The sequence below is a fragment of the Hypomesus nipponensis genome, chromosome 21 (genome assembly GCF_054491055.1).
Source record: "Hypomesus nipponensis isolate SF chromosome 21, ASM5449105v1, whole genome shotgun sequence".
NCBI classification, from domain to species: Eukaryota; Metazoa; Chordata; class Actinopteri; order Osmeriformes; family Osmeridae; genus Hypomesus; species Hypomesus nipponensis.
This window is the reverse complement of record NC_140381.1, coordinates 9,568,454-9,580,000: the sequence shown is the minus strand read 5'-3', so window position 1 is coordinate 9,580,000 and position 11,547 is coordinate 9,568,454. Positions and strand designations below refer to the sequence as shown.

The 11,547-nt window shown below is 47.8% G+C and overlaps 2 protein-coding genes and 1 long non-coding RNA gene across 4 annotated transcripts in view; all 3 read right to left on the bottom strand.

Annotated features, from left to right (window-relative positions):
- odad3 (outer dynein arm docking complex subunit 3) overlaps window positions 1-1,100 on the bottom strand; it is a 6,899-nt gene extending 5,799 nt beyond the window's left edge. For both annotated transcript variants that reach the window (XM_084684780.1, XM_084684781.1), the window contains exons 1-3: window positions 903-1,100; window positions 387-508; window positions 194-271 (exon numbers count right to left, since the gene is read on the bottom strand). In XM_084684780.1, coding sequence (XP_084540906.1) covers window positions 194-271; window positions 387-508; window positions 903-981 — 279 coding nt within the window. In that variant the 5' untranslated portion in view covers window positions 982-1,100. The remainder of the gene's footprint in view (window positions 1-193; window positions 272-386; window positions 509-902) is intronic.
- A 3,833-nt stretch (window positions 1,101-4,933) lies between these two features.
- LOC146237869 (uncharacterized) lies at window positions 4,934-10,393 on the bottom strand. The gene is made up of 7 exons (XM_084684798.1): window positions 10,270-10,393; window positions 9,818-10,172; window positions 9,657-9,693; window positions 7,212-9,432; window positions 5,773-6,980; window positions 5,539-5,644; window positions 4,934-5,308 (listed from the first exon to the last, which is right to left on the bottom strand). The coding sequence occupies exons 2-7, from the start codon at window positions 9,829-9,831 to the stop codon at window positions 5,163-5,165; spliced, it is 3,732 nt and encodes a 1,243-aa protein (XP_084540924.1). The 5' UTR covers window positions 9,832-10,172; window positions 10,270-10,393; the 3' UTR covers window positions 4,934-5,162.
- Window positions 10,394-10,499: 106 nt separating this feature from the next.
- LOC146237868 (uncharacterized) lies at window positions 10,500-11,547 on the bottom strand. The gene is made up of 3 exons (XR_014740501.1): window positions 11,396-11,547; window positions 10,930-11,049; window positions 10,500-10,636 (listed from the first exon to the last, which is right to left on the bottom strand). It is a non-coding gene; the product is annotated as an uncharacterized LOC146237868 (long non-coding RNA).

Genomic DNA, 11,547 nt, shown 5'->3' with positions numbered 1-11,547 from the left:
GTGTGTGTGTGCGTGTGTGTGTGTGTGTGTGTGTGTGTGTGTGCGTGCGTGTGTGTGTGTGTGTGGGTGTGTGTGTGTGTGTGTGTGTGCGTGCGTGCGTGCGTGAGAGAGAGAGAGAAAGAGAGAGAGAGAGAGAGAGAGAGAGAGAGAGAGAGAGAGAGAGAGAGAGAGAGAGAGAGAAAGGATATTATACCTTCCCCGACATATTCCGGAAGGCAGCTTTTTCCATGCCTCTACTCTGAAAAGCATCTTTAATCACTTGCTCATCCCCCTGGGGGGAAAAAACACAACCTTTGACAGACACACAGATAAACCTACAACATAAAACAAGCTGCCACTTTCACCCCCCTCACTGTGGTACCGCTTGTGATTCAATGGTCACTCACAGTAAGAGTGTCTGCCAACTTCTTATGAAGTCTCTTGTTTTCCTGCCTCAGCTGCAGAATGGACTCTCTGTTCTTCTTGATGGTGGACTGGGAACTCTCGTAGTATGCGCTTCTGTCTCCCTCTAGTGGACGACATTAACCAGTACATTAATCAAATTGCTAGAGGGTGGAATCATTTCGTTGACATTATTTCAAAAACTTTTTTTATTGATTATTATCATCTTTTTCGAGAAACCGGGCGTGCAGTTTGTCAGCCATCTTGTTAGCTAGCAAAGGGGTCAACGTAAACTATCGCCATTCAATCTTTGCGTACTGACTGTACTGTAGCACTACCTTAAGACATCGTTTTTGAATGCTATTTAACTCGCCTGCCAATCATTAAGTTCAAGCTTGAGGCGCAATTGTTATACAGCCTAACTAACTACAGTAAACATTGAAATCATTCCCTCTGAAATCAAGCACAGTACGCTGCTACTGTATAAGTTATGTACTAACACACCACTAGTTGAAACTCACCAAGCAATTGAATTTTCCTTTGTAGCTCCAATATTTGATCATGGAGAGGCGGTTTTATGGCTTCAGCGCTGAACGGCATTTTCCCGGAGTACTTGTTGTACAATATAATAACTATTCAGTAAGAAATTGCACACAATTTACCTCGAAGAGACAGTGAGGTCTTGCTAGAAACGAAAACACGGATTGTCCCCTTTGGTGTTGCCTAGCAACCGGTACACTTTCACCAGGTCGAGGCTGTAGAAACGACAGTTTTCAGGTTCGTTGTTGGTAGTTTACAAGCAGGGCTAAATAAACGCTGCCTCTAGTCATAAAAGGATGAAAAGGAAGGTCGAGGAGTCGAGGAATACTAGATTTTTGGAAATATGTTTACATGAAACACCGGAATTGTTTGGTGTAGATCACTCATGGAAGAATAGGCCTAGTCTAGGCTATGTGATGTGGTCGTTCCTGTCCTTTAACTGAAATAATTAATGTTATCGGCCTAAATGAGGATGATGAAGGCCTATCTTCTGAGACACCAAGTTACTCTCTCCAATGAGACAAAACCAATTTAGGCAATAGCTGCCAACACTGTTGTAAAAATGTAATTACAGTTTAATTAGAACTAATAGCCTACCACAAACAGTTACCAAGTAGGAAATGAGATAGGCTAGTTACAATGTTTTTTATTTCATCAAGCTAGACTATGTATTTTGGGGCCCAGTCTCCTGTCTAGAAACGTAACATTGTAACACCCTGTGGATATATTGAACAATACCTCTCTCACACAAACACACACAGGCACAAAGTCACACATGCACACACAACAGTAATCAACTAACACATTTTAATAGTTTTAATAGCCTATTACACACAAATGTCAAATTTGTCAAAAATAATACTGTATAAGCAATGGATTGGTTTAGTTGCCCTTTTGTAAGGATTAGTTCTTGAAACAACACAAAACATTCAGAACATTTTGAAGAGGCTATTCCATCAGAAAATCCTTTATTCTGATATTACCGGTCTCCATCCCATCCACAAGACGGGACTTTTCTCTCTCTCCAAAGGCAAAAGCATTTCAAACTTTGGTCATCATTCATATTAATTAGCCATTTATATTCCAGTGACAGAGTTGACATTCATCACATTATTTGAATTATTTAGTAGGCTGTTTAAAACGTAGAATAACATTTGTTATTCAGAGTAACTCAGAATGTTTATTTCTACCTTGCTCCACAATAACTGAAATCCTTTCCAATGAGATAGTCAGCGAAAAAAAGAATCAGCCTCCTTCTACATGTCCAACGGCTTCCTTGTATGTAGGAGACATACACCAACATGTTACCGAGGCAATGCTCTACAACCACTTCAGTCCCGCCGGGACCATCCTCTCTATCCGCGTCTGCAGAGACAGGGTCACCCAGCGCTCTCTGGGTTATGCCTATGTCAACTTCAAGAGGTCAGTGGATGCCGAGCACGCCTTAGAGTTCTTGAATTTGAAACTGACTGATGGCTCTCCGATTAGTGACTTGGGCCCACCAGCGCGACCCGACCCTGACAAAGAGCAGTGTCGGTAGACCCATCCTCAAGCCCAGGTCCAGGTCCAGCCTCAGGTCCAGGTCCAGCATCAGGTCCAAGTAAAGGTCCAGACCCAGCCTCAGACCGAAGTCCTACAGGTCCAGACTCAGGTCCAGACCCTGCCTCAGGGCCAAGTCAAGCAGGTCCTGATCCAGTCTCTGGTTCATCTCCTAACTCAGGCTAATTTCCAGATCCAGGTCCTGACCCAAGCCTTCACCCTTGCCTTGGTGTCTATGCAGTAGGTGTAAACCCTACAGGTCGGCCTGCCTGCCTGCCTGCCGCGGCCTGCCTGCCGTGCCCGGTGAGAAGGTGAGAGAAGACACACTTCGGGGGTCCGACCCAACCGGGGATCCGACCCGGCCAGGGGTCTGACTTTGGGTATAATGTTTTTTCATTTTTTATGTTGCACATAAAGCTTATAGAACAACGGTCAAACACCACACTGCCATCGAAAACAAAACTAAGAAATATGACTGCAAGCAACGATGCGGGTTCCTCCACAAAAGGGCAAAATATTATTAACATAAACACTACAGAAAATCGAGACTTACATAACAAGAGCACATAACAATTTAATTTTTGACCATACATAATTCTAGACGCTCAATCAATGCACAACTAAGTAAAGTCATATGTACAACTAGGCCAGGATAATATACATGACCAGTTCTCTGCAAGAATACCCTGTAGATGTCCAGCAGCCAACTCTCTGCTCCGATTAAACTACACAACATACACAATGTATACACAATGTATGTACATACACAAGGGTGACCACCAAGATTATATAAACTAACCAACAATAACATTACAAATATCTAACTGAACAGTCACAACAACTGAAAACCCTTGCAAGGCTGTTGTAACCAAACTATTCTCCACAAGTCTTTGTGTTTTTGGACATGCCGCACTGCATGCTGGGTACCCAAGGGTGCTGACGCTGATTATCTAGCTGTGCTCCGACTGCATGATATGAGTAGTAGTTTTTTGTCAGCTTTGGGACAAAGGTTAAGAAACAGTTGACATTTCAAGGTTAAATTGCATGAAATTGCGCATCGTATTTGAGAATGATGTCTGCCTGTTAAACTGAACAAGTAATCAAAATTATGACTGGCCAAAAGACATGTATGCCTGGATTGCAACCTGTGACCTTGCGCTTTGCAGGACATCATTTCAACCCATTGAGCTACCCGCAAGGCTGAGAAATTCTGGTTAGTTTCTGTAAAAAAAAAAGAAGCCGTATCTCCTGTAGCATGGCTTGTTTGATTTGGCCAAAGTTTAAACAGCTGTAATTCAATGATCTTTTGACATATCAAGGTGAAATTGTGCATGGTACTTCAGAATGATGTCATCCTGTTTAACTAAACATTAATTCAAATTTAAGACAGACTCAGTGTGGCTGGATTCGAACCTACTATACTTTGCACATATCCTCATGTCCTCACACATATCAACACAAAAGGCTTTCCTAAGAGAATTTTCAGAGGTCCTCTCTCCTGTTTTGGAGGCTGAATGAGTCAGATGTCATGTAGTACAAAAAATGGTGCTCAAGCGCTCCGAAATTGTTCAGACAGCACGGGGGAGATGGGGATGGCAACAGCTCAATGGTAGCCTACAACATGGAGTGAGTGAAGTTGTATCCTTGTGGCATTTTAATAAGCAGCAATTCAGTGAAGGATCCCCTCCTTCAGAGACGGTTGGTGAAAGAGGGGGCCAGAACACAGGGTAAAGGTCCATCCACCATTTCCACAACAATATTGCTCTACGCTGCCCGATTTAATATCTTTTTGTATCATTTTATATTTATATATATTTTATATCTCACATTGTTTGACTCTTTAGTACATTGTTTAGCTCTTTAGAATATTGTTTAGCTGCTTAGTAATATAGCCTAGGGGTAGCCTATATCAGACACGTGTATTAAACTGTTTAGTTAAAAGATGCATCTGTTTTCAGTCTCTTCCTATCATTAGCGCACTCATGAAACAATACAATCACAGTTGAAACAACACAGCCTTAGAACATGATGTCCCAAAACTCCTTCCCCCTAGTTTAAGAACTCTCTTGCAGCAATTCTTTCCAAGTCAGGAATTCATTAAACTTGTTTAAAAAAAAATACATATATATATATATATATTACGGTCACCATATGGTCACCTGAAGTACAAGTGGTCATCTGAAATGTCTGTGGCTCTCTCTGCCTCTCTCTGTGTGTGTTAGTTAAACATGTGTGAACAGATGCAAGCAAGACCACTTGGAAGAAAGAAGAACGGTGGTGTGATTCAATCTAATAATTACAAAAGAAGGCTCTTTTTAAATTGGAGAACAAGAACAACTATTCTGAACTAACTCAAGTAGCATTCTTAAAATACTTAGTTAGGTCATGTGTATTTAAAAGTTTGAGAAAAGCTCATGTTTAAGGTAACTTTTACACTGATGTAATGTGGTTTTGTACAATTACTTTAACAAATGCTAATCAGCCTCTCTGTGTGGCTGCAGTCCTGACATGGTGATGTCAAAGCCTTGTACACAAACAGCTTAAACGATTACAAAGGAGATATCAACGAAATTCCAGAAATTTTTATAGGAATATCAAAAAAATTGGTGACAGTCCTGAAGAACAGGGAGGGAGCTACAGTTGTTGCCGTAGTGACAGGTTCTCTTTCTCTGCCAGCCAGTTGAGTAAGCAGGTGGCGCCCTCTACTGGTGAATATCCTTCACACAGCCAAAGCAGAAAGCCCTGGAGAGAGCTGCAGAGATCCCCCGGAAGAAAGTTTTGAAGGACTTTTTCTTCTTCTTCTTCTTCTCCTCTCCTCCAGCAATGGAGGACTCACAAAGGTGTGGACCTGGACAGGAAACACCATCACACAACAAGGTATGACATCACACAGAATTTCAGCACTGTGACCTCTCACTTAAAAATAGTGTGTGTGTGTGTGTGCGCATATCTGTATGTCTGTGTATGTGTGTGTGTGTGTGTGTGAGTGTTTGTCTGCAAGTCTGTGTGTGTGAAATGGTGGGAGAGCCAACTAAAGTGGGAAAGCCTAAATGAGCAAATATGCAGTCAGGATCTCACGTTCAGCGCTAAGGGGAGAAACTTTGTTTGTCCTGAATATTCTCCTTGTCTTTTTTCCCTTGGCATCCACATTTTGTCCATCCTTAAGGATGGTCTTCTCTTTCTTCTGGGTTTGGAAGTGAGAGCAAAGACACACAGATTCATTGAGATTGTCACATATCGTTCCTTACCATCGCTGGCTCAGCTCAGGTCAGTTCTACCTAGTGCCAGTGTGTGGTGTTGTTTTCAGCTTACCAGTGTAAACCATCTCTGGAGGATGGGGGTGTCGGTCTTTCCCAAATGATGTCCCTCTGGCCTAGGGGCCCGAGCCATGGAGCCCCTGGAGGTGGAGGAGCTGATGGGGGATTTGGAGGACGAAGGAGAGGAGAGAACAGAGGTGGAAGGAGAGGAGGAGTAGCAGGACCAGGAAGTGGAGGAGGATGAGAAGCAGGAGGCGAGTCTGCTGGCCTTTTCCAAGCCAGCAGAGTCCATCTCAAGTCCTTCATCCAAGCTCGTGTTTGTGATGAAGGTGGTGGAATTTCTACCGGCCTTTTCCAAGCCAGCAGTGTCCATCTCAAGTCCTTCATCCAAGCTCCTGTTTGTGATGAAGGGGCTGGAACATCCACTGGCCTTTTCTAAGCCAGCAGAGTCCTCTGTGCTCTCCTTCTCCTCACAACCTGTTTCCAAATCATGACTCTCACCCGACACGGCAGAAGGCCGCCAAACCTCGGCGTGACGGCAGATCACCTTGGCGACATTCTCAGCCATGCAGACGATGCCTGCCCCTCCCTGGAGGGCGGAGTGGACCTGGGCCCTGTTGCTTTCGGAACATAGCATCAGCTCAGCGTAGGTCGCCTCAAACATGGCGTCCAGGGCGTCGGCGCCACCGAAGAGCGGGTTCTGGGGTTCGTGCTCCAGGACGAGGCCGATCCCGGCCTGGTTCCAGAGAAACCACCTCACGTCTTGGAAGAGGACAGACTCTATCTCCGAGTTGGTGGGGGTGAAGCAGGAACGAAGGGGCCCCTGGAGGGCCAGGCGTCCCACCAGCCTGTGCAGCAGGTCATGCAGGGTCTGGTGGTGCAGGGCGCTGGGCCGGGGGGGCATCAGGACCTTCTCCTGGATCAGAACCTCCCCGGGCTGGAGGGAGGGGGTCTCAGAGGGGCTCACGGATAGGGAGGGATGATCCTGGACCTCCTCAGGGAGGCCTGTAGCTCCATCATCTTCATCCTTCTCCTCTTCCTCGATCAATACACCCTTGGCAATTGTCTGGCAATCTGACCCTTCTTCCTCTTCGTGGAAATCATCAGGGTAGTCAGCGTTTTCGTTGTCATCCATCTCAGGCTGTCCTACTTCCTGGCTGGTGAGACCTGACTCTGGATTGAGACTTCCTGTTGTCACTTCCTGGTCTTCAGAGGAGGAGCTGGCTAGGTTACCGACGCTGGCCTTGGCTTTAGCATCAAGGCCTGGCACAAGAAAACTCACTTTTAACTACACTATCACTATTATAGCGATTAACTATACTTTTCTCATATTATATTTTATCTGTTAACTACAATACTATTATTATAGTTATTTACTTGAACTACATTGTCATTCAGCAGATCTCAATACTTACTAATCTTTCTTACAATCGTATGTCTTACAAAAGCATAGTTACCATTTTTTTATATCTAAAGGTTAAAAAATGTCTCTACCTTTGCGGACAACAACCATGTTTTCTTGTGGGTCGTTGCAGGTCTTGTAGATGTCACTTCCCGTCTGGGTAGTCAACACCTCACAAATGGCCTCCAGCGCCCGCCTCTGGTCCTGGCTGTAGGAGGGCTTCAACCTGCTCTGCGATCTCCTACTACCCTCAACCCCATGCCTGGGGCCCGGCGTCATCCCACGGGACCAGTCCAGGGAGGGACAGTCACTGCTGTCACTGCTGCTGTCACTGCTGCTGTCACTGTTGCTGTCACTGCTACTGTCACTGCCGTCCGAGGACGCATCGCTGCAGGATGCACGGTGGTCGTCCGTGAGGTTTTGTTCACCTAGCAGGTTCCCCATCAGGCTCTTGAAGGCCGTCTGGAAAAAGTTGTACAGCAGAGGGGTGAATAGCTCCTGGTCCAGACGTTCCTTGTCCTCCAAGTTCTGGAAGTTGGGCTCGGAGCGGCAATGGGGTGTCGAGGGGAGTCGTCCAATCCGGGTGTCCAGGAGAAGCTGATAAATGCAGTTAATCAACTGCTTGGAGAAGTGTTGGATCCTCGTCTGGAACATCCTGGTGCACATGCTGTGGGATGCCAGCAGGCGGCCCAGGTCGTACTCCGCCTGGTCGAACGATTTGACGGAGGAGCCTCCGTCGCGTTTGTCGTCGTCGTCAGGGGAGGGTCTGGAGGCCAAGTGGGCCATCCGCATGATAATTTCCAGCATGTTTTCAGCGATGAGGCTGAGGTCTTGGCAGCTGGCAGCACTGCTAGCCTCGCTCCAGGCGCTAGCGCTCCTGGAGGAGGGAGGGGCGGTCTCCTCCTTCTTCTGAGGGTCCTCCTCCTCCTGCTCCTCCTTGCAAGCAGAGTTGCACTCCACTGATCTCTCCTGCCGGGTGTCAAGAGTGAGGCATTCCTGATTCCTGCTGCTCCTCCCACTGTTACTGCTGGCTTCCAGGTTCCTCCTCCTCCTCAGGGCATCCAGCTCCACGGCAACGTCTCCTAGCAGGCTCTGGCTGACACACTCCACCACCATGGTGAAGGTCTTACTTCCAGGCTGCAGGAAGTCTGCCACCTCCACTTGCCCGATCAGCTGCTGGGCTGCATGGAAGTTCTTCAGGACGTTGTGGATCACGTTGCAGGCCGTGGCCACACTCTGGACCAGGGAGACCTCATAGGCCTCTTGGGGCTGGGGCTGGTCCAGGGAAGAGCCTCCTTCTGTGGGCTCCATCCCTTGGAGGAAGCCCCCCACCATCCTCACCAGCTCCAGCTTCTCCTCCGTGGGGACCACGCCCGGGCTCTGGAACAGGGTGTGGCGGGCCAGGATTCCAGAGAGGCTCTCCTTCAGAGAGCAGAGGGTTGGTGATGTCACGCGGCTGGGCGGAGCCATGGCCTTCTCCATCTCTTCTGCCTCCGCCACGCTGCCAGTGAGGAAGGAGGCCATCTCCATCCTCTCCCTTGAGTCGGCAGACGACGGGGGCCACGGGGACACCAGCTCATTGATGGCGTCGATGTGACTGTTGGCGAGGACCTGAATCTCCTCCTTGGCGTCCTGCCAGGCGTTGTATATCAGGTCCTGGGAGATGCTGGTCACATGACAGTCTGACAGCAAGCAGCCGGGGTGGTGGAGTGCAAACTTCTCCAGCACCTCTCCCATGACAGACTCGTAGAGCTCCTCGACACAGGCTGACAGCATGTCCTCTGCATCATGCTCTTGTCTATCCATCACTGCCTGCACCTTCAACAGGATCTCTGCCACAGTGAGGGATGCCGTGGCGAGGACGTCCTCCTCCGTGGGCCTATCAGAGTCCAACATCGGAGGCCTGCCACCCAGCAGCCTGCTCTGGGGCCTGGATCCCTGCCCTCCTATCAGCAGAGGGTGGAACCTCTCTGAGATGATTCTCAGAACACCCTGGGGGACGTAGGGGTGGGTGGAGCCCAGAGAAGAGGCCTGGTCCTGGGGAGAATCAGCAGGGTTGAAACATACCATCCCAGTCAGAGAGCCAGTGACAGGCCTGGCTGGGGACAGCAGCCCTGCGGAAGTGGACCTGTCGCTCTGGGTGTCACAGCTGCTGTAGGAGATGGCGGCGGAAAGCGGGCGGGCATCTTGGTCTTTGAGGATGTGGAGGACCTGGTAAAGGGCTATGGCGGGCAGGACCACCTCGTTGGTCACCTTGAGAACCCACTCCATGACCTCCTTCGAGCGCTCCTGCAGCTCAGCTACGCTCTTGTTCTGGGAGGGAGGGAGGGAGGGAGGGAGGGAGGGAGGGAGGGAGGGAGGGAGGGAGGGAGGGAGGGAGGGAGGGAGGGAGGGAGGGAGGGAGGGAGGGAGGGAGGGAGGGAGGGAGGGAGGGAGGGAGGGAGGGAGGGAGGGAAAAAAATATGTGATATGGCAATTCAGATACATGTGGTGATTGTCAGACTGAGTAAAAGCAATTCCCGAAACATTTTATTTACCTTTCTCAACAGGACCCTGTTGATGATTTTCCAATGACTGTAACGAGAACAAGAACTGACGTTACACATCACTTCACAGTACAATGACAACTGACGACACATCCTAACATTATTCTGAACAGGACACTAGTCTAAACGGGAGCGTTTGGAGGAGCACTCACGGATGTGACATCATGGCCTCCAACAAAGAAAGCTCGTCCCCGGTCTCCTCCAATGACAGAAGACTGGGCGTGGTCTCCCGGGTCACAGGGTCATTCAAGGTCGGAGGTGGAGAAGAACCTGGAGACTGCGCCTCAGGTCGGCATGGGGACAGAGGTAGAGACGGAGGTGGAGACAGAGGAGGAGACGGAGGTGGAGACGGAGGTGGAGACGGAGGTAGAGACAGAGGAGGAGAGGAGTACGTACTCTCCCTTCCATCTGGTGTGGCTCTGCTGCCCAGGGGCCCGAGTGTTTCAGAGGCCGACGCTCTGATTGGTTCCACTGGGCGAGAGGAACTTTTGATTGCTGGAAGAACACCTAGAGGGAGAGGAGAGTCACAATGTGATCGGTGGATCCCTTCTCTTGACAGAAGGTGATCATTTAAATGTTGATACATTAATGAACAAAGACTCACAGTAGCTGGTCTTGGGGATGGGAAGAATCTTCGCACCACCAGTCGCCTTAAGACAAGAAACATACTTAGCAAGGCACAGTAACAGAGTCAGTATCAGAGATATAGGAGAGGTGGAGGAAGATGGAGAGGAGGGGAGGAGCCTGGCTGGAGTCTGTAGTACCAGGGAGGTGGATTAGGGCCTTCTACTCACCACCCTGCCTAGTCCTACCAACTCGTCAGCCAGGGCTGAACGATAAGCCGCTCCAGCGTCCTCCACAACCCTCCAGGACTCTGCCAGGGGCCCCTTGTTGGCCCCTGTATCCTTCTCAGCTCCTGCAGCCTTCCTGGCAGCCTTGCTCTTGCGGCTGGGCTCCGGGCATCGAGGAAGCTTTGGCACCAAGTTCTGACATGATTATCTTGTTATTATTGCACTTCTCCATTAGCATATTGTATTTGAGATTATGCTGATATTAACTGATGAAATATACACTCCCTTGGCTCCACTCACTGAAATACTTTCCGACTTAAACACTTTTGAACCTTTATTATCTACTGTTCTTATTAAATGCAAAACTATTTGTATGTTGCTTTTGATCAATGTGTCAGACATAAACAAAGTGTCAAATGTGTTGAGTCTCTCCAGGTATGTGTTCCCATAGATATATCTATGTGTGTTCCTACCTGGAGGGGTTTGTGAACTTCTGAGAACAGCAGCTTCCTGTCTGAGAACAGCAGGGAAGGAAGCTTCAGCCCCTGCTCTGGCCAACAGAGGGGCAACTGGACGGTAGCGAGACAAGCAGGCTAGACATGCACACACACACACACACAAACAAACACACACCCCACGTAATATACAATCGTTTGAAAACATATATACACACACAAACATAAGGAGTAGTGAGAAGGGTTAATGGGGAAATACAGCGAGTGTCTTGAACAGAGATCATTTTATTTTTCGAAAAATAAATATGACTTTTACATATGAAATATGACAATGAAAAAGGTCTACAGTGTTAATCACAATAGGTAGGCTATTTGTGATAGTAGCCTACTGAAACAATTAAGACAAATCGAAATAGCTAAGTATTTAGTCGATGTTTATCGACAGTCTAAATTGTTTTATTTACTTTAGGTTTACTAGACTTACCTTCTGTTTAGGCCGCCTAAGTTTTTTATGTTTGGGGATGTCATCCATGTTTCTTTAAAGATGATGATCTAGGAAATACTCAAATAAATATAAATGTCCACAATAAATATACATTTCCACTACACTTTCTAATGAGGAAAAAGTAGACGCGG